Source organism: Sciurus carolinensis, chromosome 8 (genome assembly GCF_902686445.1).
Source record: "Sciurus carolinensis chromosome 8, mSciCar1.2, whole genome shotgun sequence".
NCBI lineage: Eukaryota > Metazoa > Chordata > Mammalia > Rodentia > Sciuridae > Sciurus > Sciurus carolinensis.
This window is the reverse complement of record NC_062220.1, coordinates 3,637,978-3,661,359: the sequence shown is the minus strand read 5'-3', so window position 1 is coordinate 3,661,359 and position 23,382 is coordinate 3,637,978. Positions and strand designations below refer to the sequence as shown.

The following is a 23,382-nucleotide window of genomic DNA, read 5'->3' as shown; positions in this document are numbered from 1 at the left end:
TGCATGTGTGTGCCAGAGGGAGGGAGGTTCGCGCACGACTTGGTGTGTGCTCATGGCTGGAGCCCTCCGGACCCCAGCTGCCGAGTGCAGGGTCTGCCCTGGCCTCCACCTGCTGCCTTTTTAAAGGATCGCCGGGTGGGGTCAGTCATGGAGAGGTCTGGCAGGTAAAGTTGACCAGAGCACCCGGGGACCCAGGTCTCTCTTCAGAGCTGCCTAATTTCACCTGTGTTAGTTGCCAAGGTTCCTAACTACTTTGCAATTTGGGTGAGGAAAGACATGGCACAGAAATAAATACACAAATTAAAAATAAAGCTTACTCCCACCCCCAAGAGGACTTTGATTTGCTTCGAAGCCAAGTCACGAGGAATAGAGCCGTGTGTAGAGGACTTTGCTCTCCATCCCTCCTGTGTTCCCCCCTTTCTCTGGAGTATTTCTGGAAGGCAGGAGCAGATTGGTGCTGCTCTCCTGGTCAGAGACGGTGCAGACGTGGCCTGCTGAAGGATGTACAGTGAGGACCAGGTGAGCTGGGCTGAGAAGTAGTGGTATTTGCAGGCTGGCTGAGGGCCAGAGGTCTGCAGGGGGGTCCGGTGTGCAGAGGGCAAGGGCAAGAGCTGTCATCCTGCCCTGGGGAGGCCCAGCTTCTGCAGAAGCGGGTGCACTTGGGGCAAGGGTGAGTCTCCAGGCCGGGTTTCAGCGCTCCTGTAGATATTGTAATTCCCTTCTTAGAGGAGCCGAGGGGTTCTTGTCTGTTAATCGCTGTTCAGTTCACCTCAGGCGGATCATTAAAATAGACCCTGGGAGACACCACTAGATTTGCAAAACCATTCGCTGGAGCTTGGTAAATCAACAGCAGAAGCAGATTTCTCCTGTGTGCTGTGGGATTGTCCTTAGGTTGCTTTTGCTAGGATCAGGGCAGAGAAAGGAGACCCCGCTATAGTTCAGGAAAGCAGAGAGCCTGGGGGAACATGGTGTGACAGAATTCCACCGTCAGCTATTTAGGGAACACATGGAGACAACTTTGCATCTGTATTGGGTGAGAGCTCCATTTTGGGATCATTTCCCCAGAGCCTATTTTGCAGTAAAAGAGGGACCGTCTTATTATCATCATCTACAGGACCTGAGAGCAATTTAATTTCTCCTGGGAAGAAGACCTTGTAAACATGGAAATCTAAAAATCCAGCATGTGAGTGTGCAAGGGTTAATGCTTAGTGTAGCTTGACAGGTTCACATAGGCCAAACCTTCCTTCTTTTAGAAATTCTACAGAATATTTGCTCAATAAAGAAGCATCTCCACCCTAAACCAGCATCTTGTAACCAATGGGGTCTCCTTTTATTACAGTTCTCTTCCCTTACTAGGTATAAAATAAATACTTACTGATTTGCAGGCTTGAACTAGGACTAGGCGGCCTATCTTACACGGGGCAGAAGTGAAAATTATAAAAAGAGCAGAGTGCTCATAGGTCGAAACCCAGGGATTGGAGCCTAAAGCCCAACCTGTGTTATGTAAAAGAAGTTCCCTGGTTTTCGCACGGTTCTCCTGTTATTTTGCCTGTTACTCAGCAGGCAGGGGCCTGGCGATGGTTAATTAGGGTGTGGGGCTTGGAGGAAGGATAAGTTCTTAGTTTGATTTTATACTTTGACCATTAAAATCCCCCCATCTTTGAATCTGCTTCCCCTTTGGAAGATGTAAACTGGTGTAGATCAAAGTCTAAAGGCAGCCTTGGCTCCAGAGACCAGGTGGGACATTCAGAGGTGCCTGTCCTTGTCACCTGCAGCTGGGAAATCCTTTTCCTCCATTCTCAAGTGGCCTCTTCTTGACCCTGAAAAATTCACAGCACTCTTTCAACCAGGTCCATAAATGGAGGGTCAGTAGCAGGCTAGGGGAGGAGAAGACTGGGTGGAGGACTAAGGCCTTGCACTAGACAGTACATATATATACATGTGTACACACGTGTGCATACATGTGCACACATGCATGCTGATTTAGAGTATCTGGGCTAAAGTAACTGCCCAGAACACAAAGAGGTACATAAAATGCCTGAAGACTGCTTCTTGTGGCTTCATCATATTTAATTTTGTAAAGCTTTAAGCTGTTCTGTGTGCTCAGGCTGCCAAGCTCTCCAAGAGTTCTCCAGGTGTCTGTCTGGTGGGGTTTACAGGGTCTATGAGAAGAGTGTGATCCCTGTGTTTTATGAGAGCGGGGTGGGTGGTCCCTGTTTCTGGTTTGATTGGTGGTTTTGGGGAAATTTATTGTTCTGACTACAAGGGCCATCTCCAAGTCACCAAGCACTCGGGGACGGTGGCTCTTTACACCTGCATATTGGGAGGCATTACCCTGAGGATTTGGATTTCACAGAGCATAAACCTATGTCCAGTATTCTTTAGAATCTATGGTGACCTCAGTAGACCCGTTTCTTCTTAGCAAGCCAGGGGAGGGGGTCTTGAAGCTTCTTCACCTGCTGAGACTCTTGGGAGCCAGGCCTGTGGGTGGAGGAAAGAAATAATTTCTCTGTGGAGGATTAGCACAGATTAGTGAAAAAATTAGGAGAACATGTAAAACCAATTGTTTTGCCTGTTAATTAGATATTGCTGTGTTTTCTCAAATTTGCTAAAAATTTTTACTAAAAACAGATGAATATGTGGAAAGAGCGTTGGGGCGGGGGTTTGTTTTGTTTTGGTAAAGGATACTATGTGAACATATTGGAAATAAAAGGGAGAACGGAATTCCAGAAGACAATTTTTCTCTTTGGAGATGCTAAAATTTACTTGTAAGGGAAGTATTACCAGCCCAGAAATGTTGACAAATAATATATCTTTTAAAATGTGAATGAATTGATTCACCCTTTGGCTCAGAAGCCACACTGGCTACACCCAGGCAGAGTGTAGCCCAGTGGAAGAAGCAGAAAGTGCAGAGGGGGATTTGGTTCAAATTTAGTATATTCTCATGCAGAGACTTCCTTAAGAAATCAAATTCAGTGACTTTCCCACTTAAAATTAAAAAGCAAAAATTGGCTTCAACATATGCTATTCCCATTTCAAATGATTTAAAATTGAAAAGCAGTAATCTGTAATGCTATTGAGTAAGAAGACAGAAAAATTAATTCTGGGTTTTTCCAGTGAGCCATTAAACATTTCTGCTCCCCTGTTGAGAGGGTCGAGCTGCTGGTGCACATTCTGAGCTTGCATGTTGGATGTGCAGGCACACACACACACCACTGAGCATGCACTTGTGCTGAGCACACGTGAACACATGAGGAGCCTCGTGTGCCACAGGATCAGAGTGGGCAGGGACAGCTGCGAACGTGTTCTCGTCTACCTGCTGTGCTTGGGGATCTTGCTTCCATGAGGGCATGCCTTCCCTTCAAAGGTGCCCAGAGGCCTCTGGTCACACACCAACATCCTGCTTTCTGTTTGCTACCTTGGAACTTTGCCTATACCTGTAGCCACAACCTCAGTCTTCACATACCTGGAAATCAGCTCTGAGGAGCATTCATTTTTGGTGCTTCTCAGTTTTCTGGAAACCGTAGGAGCCCTTGTAGCCCCTGATGTGTCTATTACCTGTTCATTCCTGGGCCCAGGTGACGCAAGAGCCAGAAGGGACCTCTGACTTCCTGCCAGTGCTCCTCGCTGTGGACCTTGTTGCTTATTAGTAGTAAAGTCCAGAACAGGCTGAGGTCAAGCTGGCTTTGACCTTTATGAGCGTTAAACTTCTATGCAACCATGTTGAAGAAGAAGGCAATGTGAGGCATCCAGAGTCAAGGTGACACTGTATTGGGGGGAAAAAAGGGTTGAAGGAAACCCTGAAAAACAAGCTGCAATAATGAGAAGTGCAGGTGTGTCACGTTGATAAGGCATGATCAAAATTCAGAACCACTCACGTAAACTGAGTCCCGTTCTGTGCACAGTCCAAGTTATCTGAGACTCTCTGCTTAGAAAGAGGACTTTAAGGGACTGGGTAAAGAGTGGGATCGCCAGGTTCTCAGGGTTCTTTCAGAACACACCTGGGGCTCACAGGCTCCAGAGCAGGAAGGAGGACACACTGGGACTCAGTGAGCTGAGTGTGGGGGGTTTCGAGGGGAACTCAGGAGGTGTGGGTGTTCTAGAGAGCACAGAGCAAGGGCTGTGGGCCAGGGAGCCGTGGGGTGGGTCCTGGCGCAGAGGATGCAGGGAGAAGGGGGGGGGTGCGACGCTGTCCTCAGGAGGAAGTTTGTCTCATCAGCAGAGAGGACAGGCGGTTTCCAACCTTCTGGGACCCTTGTCACAGCACTTATTCAACAAGTCAATCAGGAAGTGTCAGTGCACTAAACGAAAGCCCAGGCAGCCTGGGTGGGCAGAGGATACCGATCAGCTGCTGGTACAGCCCACTCTCTCCACGGGAGTGTACTTTTTTGAACTACGTCCATTTTAAAAGCTAAACCCTGTCCCCAGTCCTGCCCACCATTGCCACCACCAGCCTTGCAGGGAGGCTTAACCAAGACCTTCAAATGCAACACAGAAAAACGGGGACTCAGAGTTGGAGAATGCTTTTCACTGACCTTGACCCAGGCTTCTCTAGCCCCAAGATGACATGGAAGTGTTCAGTTGCCCACCACTCATGGCCGTGAGCAGTTGCCGGCGTGGGCTTCGTTGAGGCTGGCAGCATCAATCTCTTTGCAGAACGGAGCCCCGTCTGTGTAACGCTAATGGCCTGGGCTCCGAAGTGGATGCCCTTCACTCCCCTGGTGGAGAGAGCCTGCGTCTGCCGAGCTGAGTTGTGAAGGTCCAGGGAGAGAGGGCCCTGCTGGGGCGGCGACTCTCTGGGAGCTTCAGAGTGGTGGGACTCAGCGCCCTGGCTCTGGAAAGAGCCGACCAGGGCGCTGTGTGTTGGCACTGCAGCCACCTCTGGAGAGGCGCGACCAACTGAGCCGGCTGCATCTTGAGTTCCAGCCGGGCCACCGTGGTCTAGTGCAGGGAGTTAGGGGTGAGGCACTCCATCCAGGGTCGCTGCCTGTGGCCGACAGCCTCCAGGCTCCCCGACTGTGGGATCTGAATTTCTCGAAGGCAAACAAATAGGGCGTGGAGCAGTCTCAGCGCCGCACCAGGGAGAGGGTGGACCTGGACAGTGTCCTCCCAGGGTCCTCTTCTGTGTCCTGTTGTGGCTGGCTCTTCAGGGCTGGCTGCCACGACCTTTCATCTCCACTAGCACCTGGAATGGGCCTGAGTCTTCCCTCAGAACTGCCGCCTGCGCTTTTCCACGGGGCCTTGCTAAGTGACCGAGGAAATCCAGCCCTGAACGAGGAGCAGAAGGTGGCGAAGCTCCTGACTCCTCCAGTCGTCCAAGCAACACGGTGGGATTAGGGGTGGACACTCAGGAAGGAGTCGTGCAGAGCTGATGAAAGAAGAAATTAGGTGTTCAGTCATAGTCATTCATGGAAAATCACGTCACGGCCACAGCGCGACAGCCTTGGCCCCATTGGGACTGCGGACAGATGGCGCGTCCTGTCAGAGCCTGTTTGTTCTGAGTCTGCGTTAGAGCTGGACTTCTGTCAGCTAGGTACCCCGTCACAGATCCCGTCGTGCCTTCCGCGTCCAGATACAGGAGGTGGTTACAGTAAGAGTCGACCGTCCCTTCGCGGGAGAGTCACTGTCCCTGCAAACGCTGCGTTGGAGCCGCGGGTCCCCCTGGACAGCGCTGGCTGGTCTGCTGTGGCATCCCGAACGCAGTCCTGCACCAGGGGCTTCTCAACACACCTCACTGAGTGAAGGCCCGCTGATCAAATGCTCTAGATCATTGCCCTGCCAGCATCTGATCAATTTTTTAAGACATTTAACCCCGCTTCCAGAACTGGAGAAAGAGTGCCTTCCCCAACCTGAAGCACCCTGGGACCCTGAGCATCACCTCGCCTTGCTGAGCTGGATCTGAACACAGGCTCTGAGTCCCGGCCGTGTCGCGGGGCTGGGAGGGCCACAGCATCAGCCTCAGTCTCCTGATCCAAATGGGGAGACTGTGCTGGGGGCTGTTTAAAACCCTCTAGAAGCAAAAGTCTGCCTTCTGACGTGCTCACGTGATTCCTCTTGAAGATAACGGAATCCTTTCTCTTGAAAGGGTTGATTGAACCCTCTGCATAGGTTTTACACTCAGCAAGGAGGAACATCACAGCCCCAAATCCCAGCGATGTCCCCATTTTCTTCTCTTTCAGAAATCCATGGGCAACCGAGTTGGCCTTGAGTGGTAGTGACATCTGTCTTGAAATGAGTGAGAGTTTCCTTTCTTCTCTTGGACAGGGGATTTTTCTTGCTAGTGTTTGAAGTTACCATTGCGTTCTCTCTGGGAGTTGTGAAATGACGGCGCTGCCTGCCTATCTCTGCTCTGGTCCCGGGTGGCAACGGGGTAAACATTTTTAATTTTAATAGCTTCCCTGATGCCTCCACTCAGGAGCGAGAGGTTGGCTCAGAGGAAGATGTGATTCTGACAAATGCAGAACGTGGGGAGAGGGGCCCACGTGGGGCGGGGAGCCGGCCGGAGGGAGCAGAGCACCCAGCGTGGCTGGGCATGGGTACGTGACCATGAGAAGGATCCTCTGCTGTGCACACCTGGGAAGCAGCAAGGGTCACACAATTCCAAAAGAGGGGAGACCATACCTGGCACGGGCTCCCTGCGGCGGGAACTGGGGAGACGCCGCACAGGAAGCGCAGTTGGGGTGGAGGTGTCGTTTTGTGAGGGTGCCTCTGGAATCCAGGCGCCCCAAGCCTAGGACGGGCACCGAAGGCTTCTGGCTTTCACGGAGCTAAGAGAGCTTGAGACTTGGCGAGCAGTTGCGAGTGTACCTGGAAGCAACCGGGCACTTGGAGACACTCTGGCGCACACACACATCCTGAAATGCGTAGCAGTTCTCAAGGTGGCCCGAGGGGCATATTTAGGAAAATTCATGGAAGTTAGGTTTTCTGGCTCTGACTTTGATGAAATAAATACTCGAGTCCTCCACAGGGTCATGTGGCATGCGGTTAAAGAATGAGATCAACTGATAAAGGAACGCGGCAGGTAAAGACCTTTTTATCATTAAAAGAAGCTGTGGCATCTCAGAAGCTCCCATGGTGCATTTCATTAATCTTACCCCCGTGCCAGGATGTGGAGGGGGAACCCGCCTTTGCCTGGCTGCTCGGGGAGCCGGGGAATGGCTGCTGGGCAGCACAAGTGCTCCTGGCCCCCGGCTCAGCACTCCACCTACGTCCCAGGCTCCTTGGGTCAGCTGGTCTGATTCCATGTTGGGAAGACCATGCCTGGCACACCGTTGTCATGAGAAGGACCATGGATGGAGCATGGAGCTGGCCTGGAGATGCCGTCTGTTTGTTGAATGAGCACCTGACGTTTGCAGACTCAGCAGGGTCCTCAAGGGGACCTCCTTCACTTTCATTTGGCAGGGGCTTGTGGGCCATTCGCAGGATTGTTCTGTAACATCATGGAATGCTTGGCTTTTAAAGCTTCTTCTAGACCATCTTTCCCAGTGACTTTTGAACCTTTAATTTCATAACTAAAGTCCCCATAGGAAATAAACCAAGACTGGCACAAGAAGAAGGTGAGAACACTTCCCTGCTCATCCCAAGACACATCAGTAGGATTCCAGAGCAGATCAGAGCTCAGCTGTCAGACCACACATCTACTCCAGCAGTCTAATTCACACAGGAGAAAGAAAGCTCAGAGAGGTCAGTGGATTATCCAAATCACACAGCTGGCCAATCACAGTTTAGAACACCTCCCTTTTGTTGTTTGCTCCCCATCAAGTAATCCCAATTGAGAAATGGTAAGAATAATATGCCGAGAAGATTCAGAGAAAACACAATATTAATTGGAAACTGCAAAGAAGATGAAGGAATCAGGCCATGCTGGCTGGGGGCTGTTGCAGCTGTCCCCATGTGTCACAGGTAGACACAGCTATGTGCAGATGGAGGTTCAGAGTGACTTTTCACATTCAAGTAATTACTTAATGAGTTGCTGTTGGAACAGGGAAAACGGGGACTATGGCAGCTGCTATCTTCCAATTTTTAAAATCAAGCAACAATTAATAGATTATGCAGTGGGCGGTTTTCAACCTCATCTTACTCTTGCATAGCCTCAGGTAGTAGGTGCACAACAGGTGTGGGGAGGTGGCCGTGGGGGCAGGAGAGGGGCCCCAGGAGATCACCTGTGCAACCCAGGGATTTGGCACAGTAGGGAGGCAGGTGTGGAAACATCTGGATGTTTTATTGGTTCACAAACTTAATCTGAGCTGAGAGTACATGGGTCATTAGCCCTTGGCTCACAGATCCCTTTTGGGGATCTGATGAAAGCCACAGACCTGTTCACCAGAACTGTACCCATAACCGTCTCAGGCCTTCTGTTGTGTGGACCCCCTGGTTGCCGGTCCCTGTGGTCTTTCTGTGGTCTACCTGAGGATAACACAGTCATTAGGCACATCAGAAGTACTCTCGGTGCTCAGATGCACACAGGTGTTGACCAAGCAGCTGTGGCGCCTGGGTGCTGGCCCGTCCCAGGGGGGCCCAGCACAGCAGATGGCAGGGCTGGGGAGAGCTAGGGAGGAGGCGGCAGTGTGGTAGAAATGAGCCATGCCAGTGACCAAAGGCCACGGGAGGGAGCTGTGTAGCCAAGAGGAACTAGGGCAAGTCCTGGGGATGCCTGTCATTCATATTTGAAGGGTGGTCGAACATTATTAGAAGAGATAGGATTTCAATCTTTATTTATTTTCCATGTTGCTCTAAAAGGCAGAGCTGGGGGCGTGTGGATTTGTGCCCCTAACAGCACCCTGGAGTCATGGTTAACTTGTTGGCCCCAGGGGACTCCAGAGGCACCTTGCCCCTGTCCTGGACTGCTCACCTGTGCTCTGCCCTGGGTTTGGAGCTGGACTAAGGGCCCATCTATGGACAATCTCAAGACCTTAGTGTGGTACCTAGTCTACCTTCTTTTGACACGTAGTTCTGAGCCTCTGAAGGACACACAACTGTGATGTCATTTATTGCACCCCAACACCAGGCACAAAGCTCAGTCCAGACCAGCTAATCTGTATGCTAAATGAATCAATGAAGGGATGTGTCCTGTCTTCCTCTCTGAACCTCCTCCAGCAAATGATCTGTGAAGTTGAGAACCTATGATTGTATCCATTTAGTTATTCAACACATGAATCATTGAACAAATGAATCAAGTTTTTAGAGCCTTGGAGGAAGACCAAACCCATATCTGAATCACCCAGCCCTCTCAGCATCATGGCGGCACTTCCTTTCCCAACACCCGCCCATGCCTGTCCACTAAACCCTCTTCCCTGCTGCAGAAGCATCAGCCATTCGCCCCCCAACCCCAGTGGCGCACCATCCTGCCTGCTGGTGGCTCCCATTCATAACACAAGTGAGGGTCTCTGGTTCACCAGCAGTGTAGATGAGTGGCGCAGGAGCTGGCGGTCCACCTGTGAGCAAGGGGCTCGACCTCACCAGTGCCCAGTGCTGTCACTGTGAGGCAGGAGCAGCGTCTTCAGCAGATGTCTGATCTGGTGGAAAGATGCTGCGGGTGCACCTCCCCCTCTGCAGAGCGGGGGACTTGGATTTGGAAGATTTGTGTTACCTTCTCGATCCTAGGTGGGGAAGCACCAGGGAAGAGGGGAAAGTGGGTTGGGATGAAGAGGATGAGGGTCTGGAACGTTCACCCCCATGGCTGTCTGCCAGGCGGGGTGGGGGAAGCTCGTGGAACTCTTTAATGAGGTAACCCAGGTTCCGGGGGATTTCAGGTGACAGGGTGAAACGTCCTCTTACAAAGAGGAAGGAATCCAGAAACAGGCTTGAGAGCCGGCGGTGGGTGTGGTCAGGAGAACCTGGCTTGGGTTCCCGCAGGCCCGAGTGCAGACCCAGCTGTGGCACCTGCAACTGTGGCGCCGGGCGAGTTGGTGCCTGTCCCCACACTGAGCAGATGTCCTGCTGGTCCCTGCGAGGGTTGGAGGGTGGCCCTCGCTGTCTGGCAGCATGTGGAAAGGCAGAGATGGGAGGCCATGACCGATCTGGGCAGAGTCCCGACTGTCCCATGTCCCACCCTGGTGTGGCTGCAGGAGAGGTCGCCAAGTGGAAAGAAACCGCTGGCTTTCCCTTACCAACGCTGTCCTTGAAACCGGGCAGATGCAGGCCACAGCTGGAGCTGCAGTGTCTGACTGTATGGAGTTCACTTGAGCGTGTGGCCTCGTGGTCATGCCAGGGTGCTTGCAGATCAGTTGTGCTGTATGTGTCCAAATGCCTACAAAGAAGCAATACAGGAAAAAAGAAAAAAGTCATGTTTATGAAGGCTTTTTAATGGCACAAAGGAACACTGAGATGTGAATGTGAATTAAGGATCCCAGTTACATGCAGGATATGTTCTTAACTATATGGAACAATGTTCATCAAAGAGACTGTATGGAAATAAATCAAGATGTTAAAAAGATGCCTTTGCATCTTAGATGCTTGCTTACCTCGGTAGTAATGCTGCTGTAAGCCTGCAGACACCAGGCAGCTAATGTTTGCAGGTGATGCTGAATGGAAGGTAGGCTGCCTTGCCAGGGTGGAGATCGTGGAGTCACTCTAGAGAAACACGAACTCAGTAGTGATTAGAAGTTTTTATTAGCGTATTTTTATTCAGTAATAACTCACTGAAAATTTCTGATTTATATAACTGTGCACCTTTGTTTGAATGTGAAAATGATACTTAAAATGGCAGATAGTAATTAAGCCCAGAAAAACTTTTTAAAAATAAAGTTCACTGTCTGCAGAGCAGCTGGCTGTAGGGCTCAGCACCTACAGTGACTTACGTGTTTGTGCACGCCACAGGACCTGCAGAAAATGTTCTCAGCAAATGGATACCGAGAGAAGAAGTGTGAGATCCATGTTTTCCAGTGAAATCATCATTTCTTGAAGGAAACTCAAAATGCCTTTTAATTCTGCAGTAGCTTTTGAGCTAATTCAATGTCTTGAAATTTAGGATTATTTGGAGAATTCAGATAAACCTCAGATTTAAAATTTTCCAAACGCTCTACCCTTTGGGAGAACCTTACTTCTGATCTTTCAAATCACTTATTTGATGGCAGTGAAAAATATTCAGAGACTGAGCACTCCACAGGTGCATTTGGAAATGTGGGTGAAAGCTTTTAAGGACGTAGGATTCGTGATTCCCTCCCTCCTGATCACTCTGGATGTGTAGGAATGCCAATTGCTTTCTTGCCTTAATCTCTCAAGAGGTGGAATCAATTTAAAAACAATGAGAGTGACCTGGGGACAAAACTTCCTCAACCACAGTCAGGTGCTTCTCTCAGTGGGGCTCCGTGGCACTCCCAGGCCAGGAGGCTGGCATCACACCCTGAGGTCCTCTGCCAACAACTTGCACCCTGAAGAAGTCTCCTGGAAAGACGAGCCCTTGACTGACGTTTGTCCAGGAGGTGAGGCGTCCCCAGTTCAGGCCTGTTCCAGCCTAAGAGCAGAGGAGACGTGCCGCCTGCAAGGTGGGACCCAGGGCCGCTCCTCCTGCTGTCATCCAGGAGGGGTTGTTTTACTTCTGAGGTGCAGCAGGTAGAGTCCATGACTGCCAGTGTCACTTGCTCCCGGTCAGGTCGTAGGTTAGAGAAGAACGAGCGAGCCCCGCTGCATCCGACCACTTAGGCTGGGGACACCGTCTCGCTGTCCATGTTGGTGGCGAGGGCTGCCAAGCAGAGGGTGAGCACAAGGAGGGCACGGGACCCTGCTGGCCAGCCCTCCTCGTGCCCTCAGCCTCAGTCATGTGTCAGTGTGGCGCTGGCTGAAGATCATCATCTGGTCCCAAGGCCAGCAGGGGAGGAGGAGCCTGCCCTGGTCAGCGAGGTGATGAGTGGGGACTCCGAGGACGGGAAATGCGGTCTGTCTCAGGAGTCCACGCCAGCACGAACGTCACCAACAATCTTACTGGTTTCTTAAAGCAAAAATTATACCTGATGATCATCTATTTTGTGTAAAAACAATAGGCAATTCCGAGGTACGGATGGAAATAGAGCAGTCGTTCACCCCGTCCCGCCAGCCGTTCTGCTCCAACACTGGTGACATTTTGATTTCCAAAGACGGGGTTAAAACTCCTGGTTTTCCTCTGCGTCATGTTGACATCTGGAGTAGAGCAGTAACAGAACATGGTGTTTATGTGCCGCCCGGCTCAAGCACTAGCAGAAGAGCAATGCGAGCCACAGAGGTACTCCAAGCAACCAAATGGTAGTCGCCACGTCACAAGTTAAAAAGAACAGGGGGAATTGGTTTTTAACTATATTCTGTCTGATCCAGTGTACCAGCATCTTATTCTGATATGAAACATCTAGAAATTTTTGATGGACTGCTCTGTTCTTTTCCTCCACCTGGTCTTTGAAACTGACCTGGGCTTACACCTGCCGCACTTCCTGCTCAGACCAGGTGCATTTCAAGTGTCCTGTGTCCCTGCGTGGCCAGCGGCCAGCAGTTCTGATGGCAGCTCTACTTGGCTTCCGCGCCAGTCCTCTCATAACCTCTAATGTCTTCAGTTCTACACTGAGACGGAGGGTGCACTCCCAGGCGGCAGGAAATGATCTAAGCTCCGTATTATTGGAGAGAAAAATCAGGCAGTGGGGTTACTGTTCGAGCTTACGTGGGCCAATGTAGGAGTTTTCTGGAATTTCAGAAAAGGTAATACCATTTGTTCTTGGTGAATATTCCCCAAGAACTTCTGGAGCACCAGGTAGTGTCATTTAATGCAGTTGTTCACTGAGCAGACTTCTAGACGCAGAGGATCTGGGGAAAAACAAGAATGTCACACTGACTGGCCGTCAGCCCCCACGGCGTGCAGCGTGCTGACCACAGACTCGCATCGGTAACCTGGGTTGCTGTTGTTCTCCAAAGCCTGCCTTCCCCTCTCCCTCTCTGCCCTCTCTGCACCCTCCTCTGGGAGACACACAACGCCTGCATCCCTGCCCGCCTCTGCCTCCTTGCAGCTGCTGGCCGGGATCGGAGGTCAGGAGTGGGAGGCAGCCCTGCAGAGGAGCTGCCCTCCTGCAGGCAGCATGGGAGGCGGACTGGAAAGGCTCCTTTCCATGACGATGCAGCACACGTGTGTAGAAGGAGATGCACTTGAAGTGTGGAAAAGCACAGGGCTTGCTTTCCCCTCAGTTCTTATTTGGGTAGAATCAGCCCAATCTGTCTGACCTTTGCCCTCTGTGCACTCTGACCCTTCAACAGCACCCTTGAATGCAGAAGGGTCAACCAGAGAAGGAAGGTCCAGAACTTCCTTTGGCCTAGAACTTTCTATCTGGTGGTGTTCTGTGCCATGAAGAGAATGATGCTCGATCATTCCTTAGACAACATGGAAGATTCCAGACAGTGTGCCACGTGCCTGCTGCCTGCAGGCACTGGGGAGTGTCCCCCGGTGGGGAAGTATGGATGAGATTTGGGAACCACAGCAGCCCAGGATGGAACAGGAAAGTCACCGGGCTTTAACAGGCATCTTAACTCCTGGTGTACTTGGGAAGCCCGTAGCATGGGTTGGATTTCTACTCTGAAAAGCGCCATTTACAGTGGGTTCATAGGGATAAACATGGTAGCCTTGTCTTCAAGGGACTCGAGGCACGGAACACGCTCACACTGGCTCAACATGCTGACTTCCGGTGCCTGTACTAATTCCCCACAGCTGTGGAGTCATCCACCTGCTATCAGAAGTCACAGGCCACAAGTGAGTCAGGAAATGTGTGTGGAAGTTGGTTATGAACTGCAAGGCCGTGCAGACCCAGACGCGGTACCGTGAACGTACCTTCTGCTTTATAGCTCATTTCAGAAGCTGGCCTGCTTGTGGAGAATGATGGGCCCATTAGCCCTGCTCAGGAAGAATAAATGGAATAATGAAGGAAATTCAAATCCAAATGAGCTGCTGTTCCACGCACATCTTGAAAAAGTTTATGAAGTAGTTTAGGCATGAAGGGCTAGTATAAGCTTGACGATTAAACCGTAAAGGCGTTGCTTCCTTTCCAAGTTCACTGTTCCAAGATGGCTCTAATACAAGTCTCTTGGACTTCATTTTAGTTCTTTAAATTGGTACAATTGGCCTAAAGCTAAAACTCTGTCATCTGTATTAAAAAAAAAGAGACAAAAGAGGAGGTTCTGTGCACATAGCTGCCAGGATTTGAGGACTGCATTTAATGCACAGTCGGGTGATGATGTGGGGTGGCAGCCGGCAGGCACTGGGCCCTCCTGGGGTGAGCTCGCATCTTGGTGCAGACGGTTTGTCCAGCCCATACCAAACCTGTGTGTCTACATCATCAGCTCATTTCCGTGGACCACTTGTTGCTCTTATCCCTGGCCAGGAAACTTCGTCCACCTGCTTGCCGTCTGTCCTGCGTGAAGCTGGGAGCCTCTTTCTGGAGGGGGAACTCCAAGAGCCACACCTGCTCTCCTCTGAGCAGCCCGCGCTTGCTGCCTGCCAGGATTTCGACACCAGCTCCTTTCTCTGTCAGCCGCGGGCCTGGGAGGAGGTCCAGGCACTCTCTCCTTGGCTTTGCAGAATCCCCATAATAATCCTGATCCCTCCTTTTTAGCTGATAGCTGCGACAAAGCCCATTTGATGTCATGGTTCCAGAGCTCTGAGGGCTGGGGAGGGGTGAGGGCTGATGATGGAGCAGTGAGGTGACACAGGTGGAGACCTGGGCAGCAGGTGGCCCAGCAACACGCACACACTCTGGTTTTCCACCTGCAGCCAAGAGGAGCGGGACGGGGGGAGTCCTCAGGGAGGCACCGCTCCTGGACAGTCGTGGGCGGAGGCGAGGCGGGCGGAGTCCACTGGGCCGAGCCCCGCGGTTTTCTCCTGTTTGGGGATCTCTCACTGATCCCCTCCACTGTGCTGCTGGGACGACCCTTGCGCAGTGCCACCTGCTCACGGCTGCCTCCTGTGCACGGCAAGGGGCTCGGCAAGGGGCTCCGCAAGGGGGCTCTGCAAGGGCCGCCCGCTCCTGGGCCAGTGTGCGTGGCTTTGCTCGGCTCGATTTTGTTCTGGATGGTTTAGTAGAATCTGTGTGTGGGGTGCCCCTGACTTGCTCTGTCCCCTTGCCTGGTACTTGGACCCAGCATGGTGCTGGCAGTTTCCAGCCACCCTGTCCTTCACTGCTCCATGACTGAATTGGAATGAGCCCCCTGGGTCTGTCCAGCATCACCTGGGTCCTCTTCCCCCTACCTCGTTGTACCTGCACTTGGGCCACAGCCTGGGCTGATCTTCACACCTGGGGCGAGAGCGATCCGGCCCTGATGGCAAATTCTCACTGAGGCAGGAGGACATGGCTTTTATGGATGCCCTGGGTCTCAACCTGACCAGGGGCCTGATACTGGCTGCTGAGGCACGTGACTCCCCAGGGTCAGCCCTCCTCCTCCCAGGGATGTCTGTTGGGATGGGGTTGCAGTCTCCACTGTCCACCGGAGGAAATGGAAACGCTGCAGAGGGTGTCCCGGGGCTCAGGCACTAGTGAGTGGTGGGGTCGGGGCTCTGCTCAGTCGCCTCACCCCACTCCCGCCGCACACCGTAGTCTCACTGGCCACTACTTAGCTGGCGTTCAGGGCCTGGCTACCAAGCAGGACTTGGGGCGGCACCTTCTTCCTACCAGGCGGGCTTGCTCTCCAGATCAGCCTGCTGTGGCTGCCTCCCTCGCCTGCCCCCTGGCCTGCAGGACCTGCTGTGCGCCTTGGCCTCCAGGGCAGGCAGGGCTTTCCCTTTGCTGTGTCGAGTCCCCTCCCAGTCCTCGGAACCACTTTGAAGTTCGACAGGAGTTAGTCCAGGCCTCAGTTCTGTGATGGAAATTCAAGGGCAGTGCTTCCTGATTAGGTCTCTGCTCTACGAATTCGAGCAGAGCGCTGGCTCGGTTGGCCGTTTGTTAGGCACCAAAGATCTGGATGACGTCTTCAGATCTGTTGAGAACCGCACCACGGCTTTAGCGTTCAGTGACCATTACTCATGATCAGAGGGCAGACACCTGCATTTCCTGCCAGTCAGATGTCCCTCAATCGGGGGTCCAAGGGACGTTTTGAATGGATTCAAATAACAAATATAAATGGAGGCCTCTGTTACCTGAATCTCTTACCTGTGTGGAGGTTTTATTGTTACCAACTGCCAAAGAGCAGGCATGCACCCTTTAATTGAACCTTAAGCCTGATGTTTTTTATTGGAAAACAACAACAACAAAAAAGGATTTCCGGTTCTTTTTCATACATAGAGACTGAGTGAGGAGTGCTGTGTGAGCCAGGTTATCACAGACACAGGTGACCTCACCTCCATGCTTCAAGGAAAAGCAAAACCGCACTCGCTCAGATTCTTAAGATTTGGTAGAAATTGGGCAATTAACCCTCCAAAGTCCACAATGAAATGACTAGAGGGAGAGGAGCAGGCTGCACCGTGAACAGGTGATTGGCTTCTCAAAACACGCGTGGCCTGAGTGCTGCGCGAGCCAGGGCCCAGGGTGGAGCCCCGGTCCAGGCAGGCATGGTCAAGTCCTCCGTGCTTCCTAATTGAGGTGGACTGGTCTTTCCCTTTCTTTTCTGTTCTGTTTGGAGATGACCTCGCCGTGGCACTCAGCCAGGCCTGAACTCCTGGGCCTGGCGATCCCCCCGCCTCAGCCTCAGGGTGGCTGGGGCCACAGGCCTGCATACAGCACTGGCCTTGTCTTTTCCATTCCTCGTCGTCCCTGGAGGGTGAAAGTCAGCCAGAACCTCACTTTGACTTTGCAAAATGCAGCTATAACTGACAGAACTGAACCTACCATCTCAGAAAGACAGTTCAAAAGATCTGAGAACTCCAACCCGCGTGTTAACTGCTTTCTCTTGTTGCCAGGGGAGCCCTCCTCTGGACCAGGCACGCACGCATCGGCCCCGTTGTTAGTGGGTATCAGGAGGGTAGCTCTGGCCGTCCTAGTCTGCTTTGTGCAGCTCTAACAGGACACCTGCGACTGCACGATTCGTGAAGGAGACAGATGAGTTTCCTGTGCTCTGGAGGCTGGGAAGTCCAAGGTCGAGAGGACTTCACCCAGCTAGATCCTCCTGCTGTGTCATCCCATGGAGGAAGAGCATGAGGGAGACAGGAGGTGCTAGATGTCACTCTTGTCAGGAACCCACTCCTGAGTCAAGGACCCCTTCCCACAGGAAGGGCACGAATCACCTCTTCCAAGGGCCACCTCTCAACACTCCTGCATCAGGCGCTAAGCTGCTAACTCGTGAACTTCGGGGACGTTTGCAAACTGTAGCCCTGGCATCCAGCCATATGGTTGATCTGGTCCTGAAAATGCAGAAACGCTAAAACATTGCAGGCTATTGTAATTGTAGATATATGATTTATGATGATTTATGTCTTCATTGCATAAAATAATACCTTATATTTTCTTATCATGATTTTTATAAGTTGTTAGCTGTTCAGCACCAATTCATATCTTTTACCATTGTTTATAGCAATGATAAACTCTCTGAGTTCCCTACAAGGAAGGGATAGAAAAGGGAAGCGATTGGTCTCTTTGATCTGTAAACAGTGCTCAGTGAGCCCGGGAGGGCGGGCCTGGCTGAGGATGCAGCCTGCCTGTCGCTCGGCATTGTCAGGAACAGGTCTCTAGGTCTCTAGGTCAGTCCCAACGTTTTTCTTGGTTTCTGGGCCCCACAGGTAATTGTTGGGGTGTATGTGAAGATGGATGCCTCTGGGAAGAAAAAATTTTGTTTAGCCTTCTGGGCGATGTTGAGAATTAAGAGTAAAGACCTGGGGTGAAGGACAGTAGAAGAAAGTAGAAGGGGCAGTAGTTGGTAGAATTAGGAGGATACAAAGCAGCAAGCACTCCACAGGCAGGGTGGCCATCGATTCCGATTTGCTTAGGGCAGCCTTGGGTGTCCTGACTTGAGTTTCAGAAGCATTTCTTCTTATTCTCAGCAGTGTCCTGTCCGGGGCACCAAGTCATGTGGTCACCCTTTGCATGGTGAGGAATTGATATCTTAAATGGTAACAGGGCACGGAGTGGAGATTAAAGCAAGATCCATTTTGACTTCCCCCTTCTCCACCCTGGATTTTGATGTGGGTCTATTTTTATGAGGAGTAGTGTCAATCTCCTTCTTAGAAGAAAACTGAAGGTAAGAAAAATAGCAAATTGCTCAAGGCGTTATATAATTGCCTTTCTAAGGTAGCACTGGAACTCAGAACACAAAACCTCATTGCCTGTCCTAACACCCACCCTAATGGTGAGAAGTGGAAGGCAGAAGAGAACCCTGGAAGGAGGCACATGCTTGCACGTCTTGCTCTGTTCCGAGCTTGTCTCTTGCTGGCCTCAGTTATGCTGGCTGTGCGATCGGGTTTGCCAGAGTAGCAAAGAGATCCATGGGATTATCAGCCCTGGTACTTTGCAAACAAGCCTCGCCTGCCCAGCATGTCTGTCCTGGGCCATCAGAGCAGGCGTTGCTGTGAGCATCCGTGGGCTCCTACGGCAGGGGTGCTGGCCGGGCTGGTGTGATTCACCCTCCCTGGTGCCCTCCCCCAGGCCCGCGAGCTCAGGCACAGCCTCAGACCTCAGAGCACCGATTGCAGACTAAGGGAAAAGCGGGCACATTCCTCCACTCTTGCTCGGTGGTCTGCATGGTCAGAGTTAGAGTGGCCTGGGAGCAGGCGCTGCTGTGGGTGGGAGACCTGGGGAAATGGCCCATCCACGGGAGACAGCAGCGGGAAAAGGCTGGTGAAGATCAGGAGCATCGCAGAGCTGCCTGGCAATCAGGAGCGTGGCCTGTCGCGGGAATGGGGGCCGGCAGGGGTTCGTGTCCGGCTGGTGGGTAGACACTGGACTTTTTCAGCGAAATAGAATCAGGCAGAAGCAGGGGCAGGGCAGGGAGTCATCAATTGGTGTCGAGGGGGTTCTGGAAACACTGCTGGTCGGCCTGGTGTGGTCTACACTAGCAGGGAGGCCTGGGAATCCTATTGATCCTGGATTAGAACCAAGGAACCATAAAATATTAAAGCAGCTGCAAGAGAGGCACGGTCATTAAATTCATTCTGAAATGAAGAAAAGGGAACCCCAAAAGATGAGGGGTCGCTCAGCTCCCAGTGTACCTGCCAGGGGTGGTGGGCACCAGGCTCAGGACACACCTGCCTCCTCTCACCAGCACCCTTCCCCAGAGAGCAGAAGGGACCCCAAGGTCCCCTTGACAGATGCAGTGTGGGCTGAGCGGATCCCACACCTGGGGCCAGAAGCTGTGTCTCTGTTCACCTGTTGGGTCACTTTCTTCCTAATTGTCAGCAGCCAGAACTGTTTAGAAACATTGAAAATAAGTGTTTCTAAACATGGACGCCTTGTAAGCAGGACCTCCCCGTCCAGCATGTCCTGCAGGTGGGCGTTTCCCAGAAGGTTCTAGGGAGGAGTGGTGCCTGCGGACCCAGGCACCTCAGGTAGTGTGGGCTGGTGGAACTGACAGTTGCTCTGCGGACTTATGGATCTGCTCCCCTCTGAAGCCTTGCTCTGTTCCTGACTTTAACCAAGCTGTCCTGAGCAGCACCTGTCATGTTCTAGGCTAGTGTGGCCCCGGGGGAACGTCAGCTTGGATGGGACTCTCCCATCCCCACTGACCAGTGTGGTAACCTCTGGTCACATGCTGCCAGTGGGTTCCCCAAACATGGCTGGTAGGAATGAGAAGGGGAGTTTTAAATCTTACTCAGTTACAGTGAATTAAAAAAGAAATCACAAAAAACACACAGGAACAGTGACTTCCATGTGGACAGCAAGGATCTGGATGCTGGCGTTGGGTAAAAAAGCAAGCTGAGCTGTGACCCCTGAGGGTGGGCACTGCCAGCCTGGAGAGGGGCCGGGGAGACAGGAAAGAGGCGACCGCACCGCGCGAGCTTGCTGTCAGGCACACGTGGCGCAGGGCCGTGGAGCAGAGCAGGGAGTGCTTGCGGGGAAGCACAGGGACAGCTGGTCCTCAGCGTGATCCATGCACATCTGAGATGCACAAAATGAGGAAGGTTCTCAGCAGTGGGGAACAGGCAAGAGCTCATGGTGGTGCACAGAGCCGAGGCCAGAGGAGCCAGGCTTCTGGAGACTCGGGCATTCACACGCCCTGTGGGGCAGTGGCCAAGCAGATGGTGTGGCAAGAGGCTGCCCAGCGAGGTTCTGCCACACTGTAGCCCTTGTCTACCATAATGTGACCTGAGACAAATCCGTCTCCTGCTGTGGAAGCGGGGCCATGACTTAGAGCCAGCAGGCAGGGGCAAGGCAGCTCGGACTGGGCCACCTTAGCCGAGGTAACCATAAGCCCTGTCACTTTTCCTGCAGGTCGCTCCTGCATTCCCGGCCCCCGCAACAGCCTTCCCTCAAGACCATGAGCAGTCTTGTCTTGGTGGACCTTTGATATGGGGCGGCATGTGACCAGGGACTCCCAGAGATGCATGTGAAGTCGCCCTTTGTGGTGGCTGCGGTCTCTTGCTCTGGGTTCCTGTATTGTTGCTGCATTATTTTCTCTCCTTGCAAGTCTCTTGGGCCCCACAAATAACTGGCTCCTCTAGGAGCCTGTGTGAAGACTGAGAAGTATTTGGGATGTGCGGGCAGAGGGGCGTTTTGGAGATCCAGCCATCCCTCTCGTTACCTTGATTGGCAGTGTGCTCGGTGCACAGGGGCTGCCTCTGTGGCTTTTGTGAGAGGAACGTCAGGTTTATTTTTCCACTCGCTCCTGCTGACTGGTTACAAAAGGTCTCTGCCAGTCTCCCAGGGATCTCGCAGGAGCTCCACTATAGGCAGGTGCGTGGCGGGTAGACCATAAGAGCGTGCACAAGAAGAAAGAACACAGCTTGGTCCAAGAACCTCTCAGGATTTTTTTTCCCCCTTGAACTCTCACTTCTTCCAAAATGGTAACACCTTTAGACACTAATTTTTAAGAAACAGAACAGAGCAGGAGAGGGTTGCTGCTGGATCAAGAAGGTCCACCTTTGGAAGATATCCACAGGGAAGAGCCTGTGCACCTGGGCTCTCTGGGTCTGAGGCACACCTAGGGCTCTTGGTGCCGGTCTTCTCTCAAGGTGGACACACTAATGACCACATGGCCTTTAACCACAGCAGGTGTGGTTGAAGGCAGTGTCTCGTAGCCTGATGAAGAACTGAGCTACTTTGTCAAGGTCCACAAGCCTATGCTCTTTGCGTTTCCCAGACAGACCTACTCCACCGGGGCCGGGCATCTCCTGGGTTTTGAAAGTGCGGAGTACATATTCCAAACACTTGGCGAATGTGTTTCTTTGGTAGTGAGCTAACCTATTAGGCCTTTCATATTTTCGATGATTTTTACCCTGGGGTCTGCAACCAAAGATCACAAGAGGTAGCCAAGGAAGGAATCCAGAAGTGTGTTCTTCATTGCGACTTAACCAGTGGTGTTGAGGTGTTGGTCTGGGTCTGGCCACCTGGAGACTGGGTGTGTGTGTCTTGGGCAGCAGGTACGGTGAGGGTCCTGCCAACCGCTCCCTTAGGGGTGCAGGTGTGGCTGGCCAGCTCACAGTGCCTTTGGGCAGCGAAGCCCAGGGCCTTGGTGTCCACACGGTGTGTCCCCCTGAGGATACTGCTAAGGGCACACTGAGGAGCTTCCACAGAAGCTCCAGGACCAAGGGCGTCGGAGAAGCCCAGGCGCTGTTTATTCCCGGGTGTGGCTACGAGTGAGCAGGCCTTGTGGATTCCGGGCTCCTTCCATAGAGAAGCAAAATGAAGTCTTCCTCTGTTGCAGTCTGTGAACGATTTTTCCCAGACGTCTTGGAGGGTGTGCCTTTGGTCTGCTCCAGCCATGCTGCCCCAGGCTTCCCTGGCCAACTTGGGCCACACCGAAATTGGGAAGGTGAATTCTCGCTTCTCAGGTGAGATGCTTATCTGGGTCTTGGGCTCTGGGGACTTGGCGGCCGGGCTGGGGTTGCCTGGGTCCCAGGAACAGCCGCCCTCCTGCTGCACAAGCCCGACACGGGGCACTGTGGCAGGTGAGCTTCAGCCGCCCGCCTCGTGGAGAAGGGAGCCAGGCTCCTCCGGATGGTCCTGAGCATTCCCTCGGCCGTTTCTAGCAGCTGCACATCACGTGTACTTGTCCTTTCTTATTTTCTCTGTCTTCGAGGAGGATCTGTCTGATTCTCTATCACCCAGTGACACATTTGACTCTGTAAGGAAATAGACACATTTCTTGGGGTTTTAAAAAATGGAATGTTGTTTGCCGTTGACGTGTGATTTCCAGGCCGTCTGTAACGTGAAAGACAGACACATTCATTCCCATCAGTTCCCGGAAAAAGTCCCCCCTCGGAAGCCTCTGGACGGGGCTTGCCAATTCAGCAACGACTTCTTTAATTCTGTACTTAAATCATGAACAGCTAGTCATACAGATTAATGCTTCATACGGTCTCAAAGCTGAACTCCCAGGTTGCATTTAGATGGTTTAAGGCATTGATTTCTCTCTCTGACAACTCTGAAGGTATTGGCTGCCAAAAAAACCGGGCGGAAGCTGGTTAATCTCCACGGCACATAGGTCGCTTGCTGTGGAGAACACTGGTGGAATGTATAATTTTTCTTTATTGTAAGATGCACCAGGGAATTTGCAGATTGCTTTAAATCATTGTGAAAACTGGAATCGGAAAAACATAGCTTTCTCATTAAACTAAGGAATTTAGGATCCAAAACAAGGTCCAGTCTGGTATTGGGCAATTCATCCAATATCTGACTGTATATCACTTTAATTATTAGGGTGGGTCATCCTAATTACCTTATATTTTGTAATGATTTCTAGCAAGCCTTTTTTGGCCACTAGTACTCATGAACAAGAGTGGAATGGAAGAGGAAGTACCCAGATTCTAATTTCTTAATATTGTCTGGCATGGTTAGAAATTTGATTTTAGTAGATTGATTCCATAGTACATCTCAGAATCTTTTTTGTAACTCCCTAGTGTAAATACAAAACAATTTTAGGGAGGTGGATTAATTTCAGTTTTTCTTTCTATTATGTGCTGCATTAATTTAAATTATTCAGATCACTAGTATATTATTAGCACCTCATTTTCACAGAGAATTTTAAATATGGGCTGACCAGATTTTTGTGGTGTTTATGTTCTGTCAGAGTTTAAAAATGGGGAAAGGGGAGAAAAACATTTCACAAGATTCTCTTTTGAATGCTCTTTTCCTGACCCCAGGATATTCTGATGACTTCCAGGAAGTTTCTCTCATACTGTTGATTAGCCTTCTATTACTGTAAGAAAATACCTGAGATAATCAACTTTAAAAGGAGAAAATGTTTATTTTGGCTCAGAGTTTTGGAGGGTTCACTTCATGATCAGTTGACCTTGATGCCTTTGGTGAGTCACCACATCATGCAGGGAGCACGTGGCAGGCAGAGGAAACCTGCTTG

General features: G+C 51.6%; 1 protein-coding gene across 7 annotated transcripts in view; it reads left to right on the top strand.

The window, feature by feature from the left end:
* The window catches only part of Dpp6 (dipeptidyl peptidase like 6), an 872,193-nt gene that overhangs the window by 418,914 nt on the left and 429,897 nt on the right, over positions 1-23,382 (top strand). Inside the window, exon 1 of one of the 7 annotated variants that reach the window (XM_047560560.1) lies at positions 410-519. The exons of the other annotated variants lie outside the window; for them this stretch is intronic. Coding sequence (XP_047416516.1) covers positions 502-519 — 18 coding nt within the window. The 5' untranslated portion in view covers positions 410-501. Of the gene's footprint in view, positions 1-409; positions 520-23,382 lie in introns of those variants that run through there. 7 annotated transcript variants of the gene reach the window in all.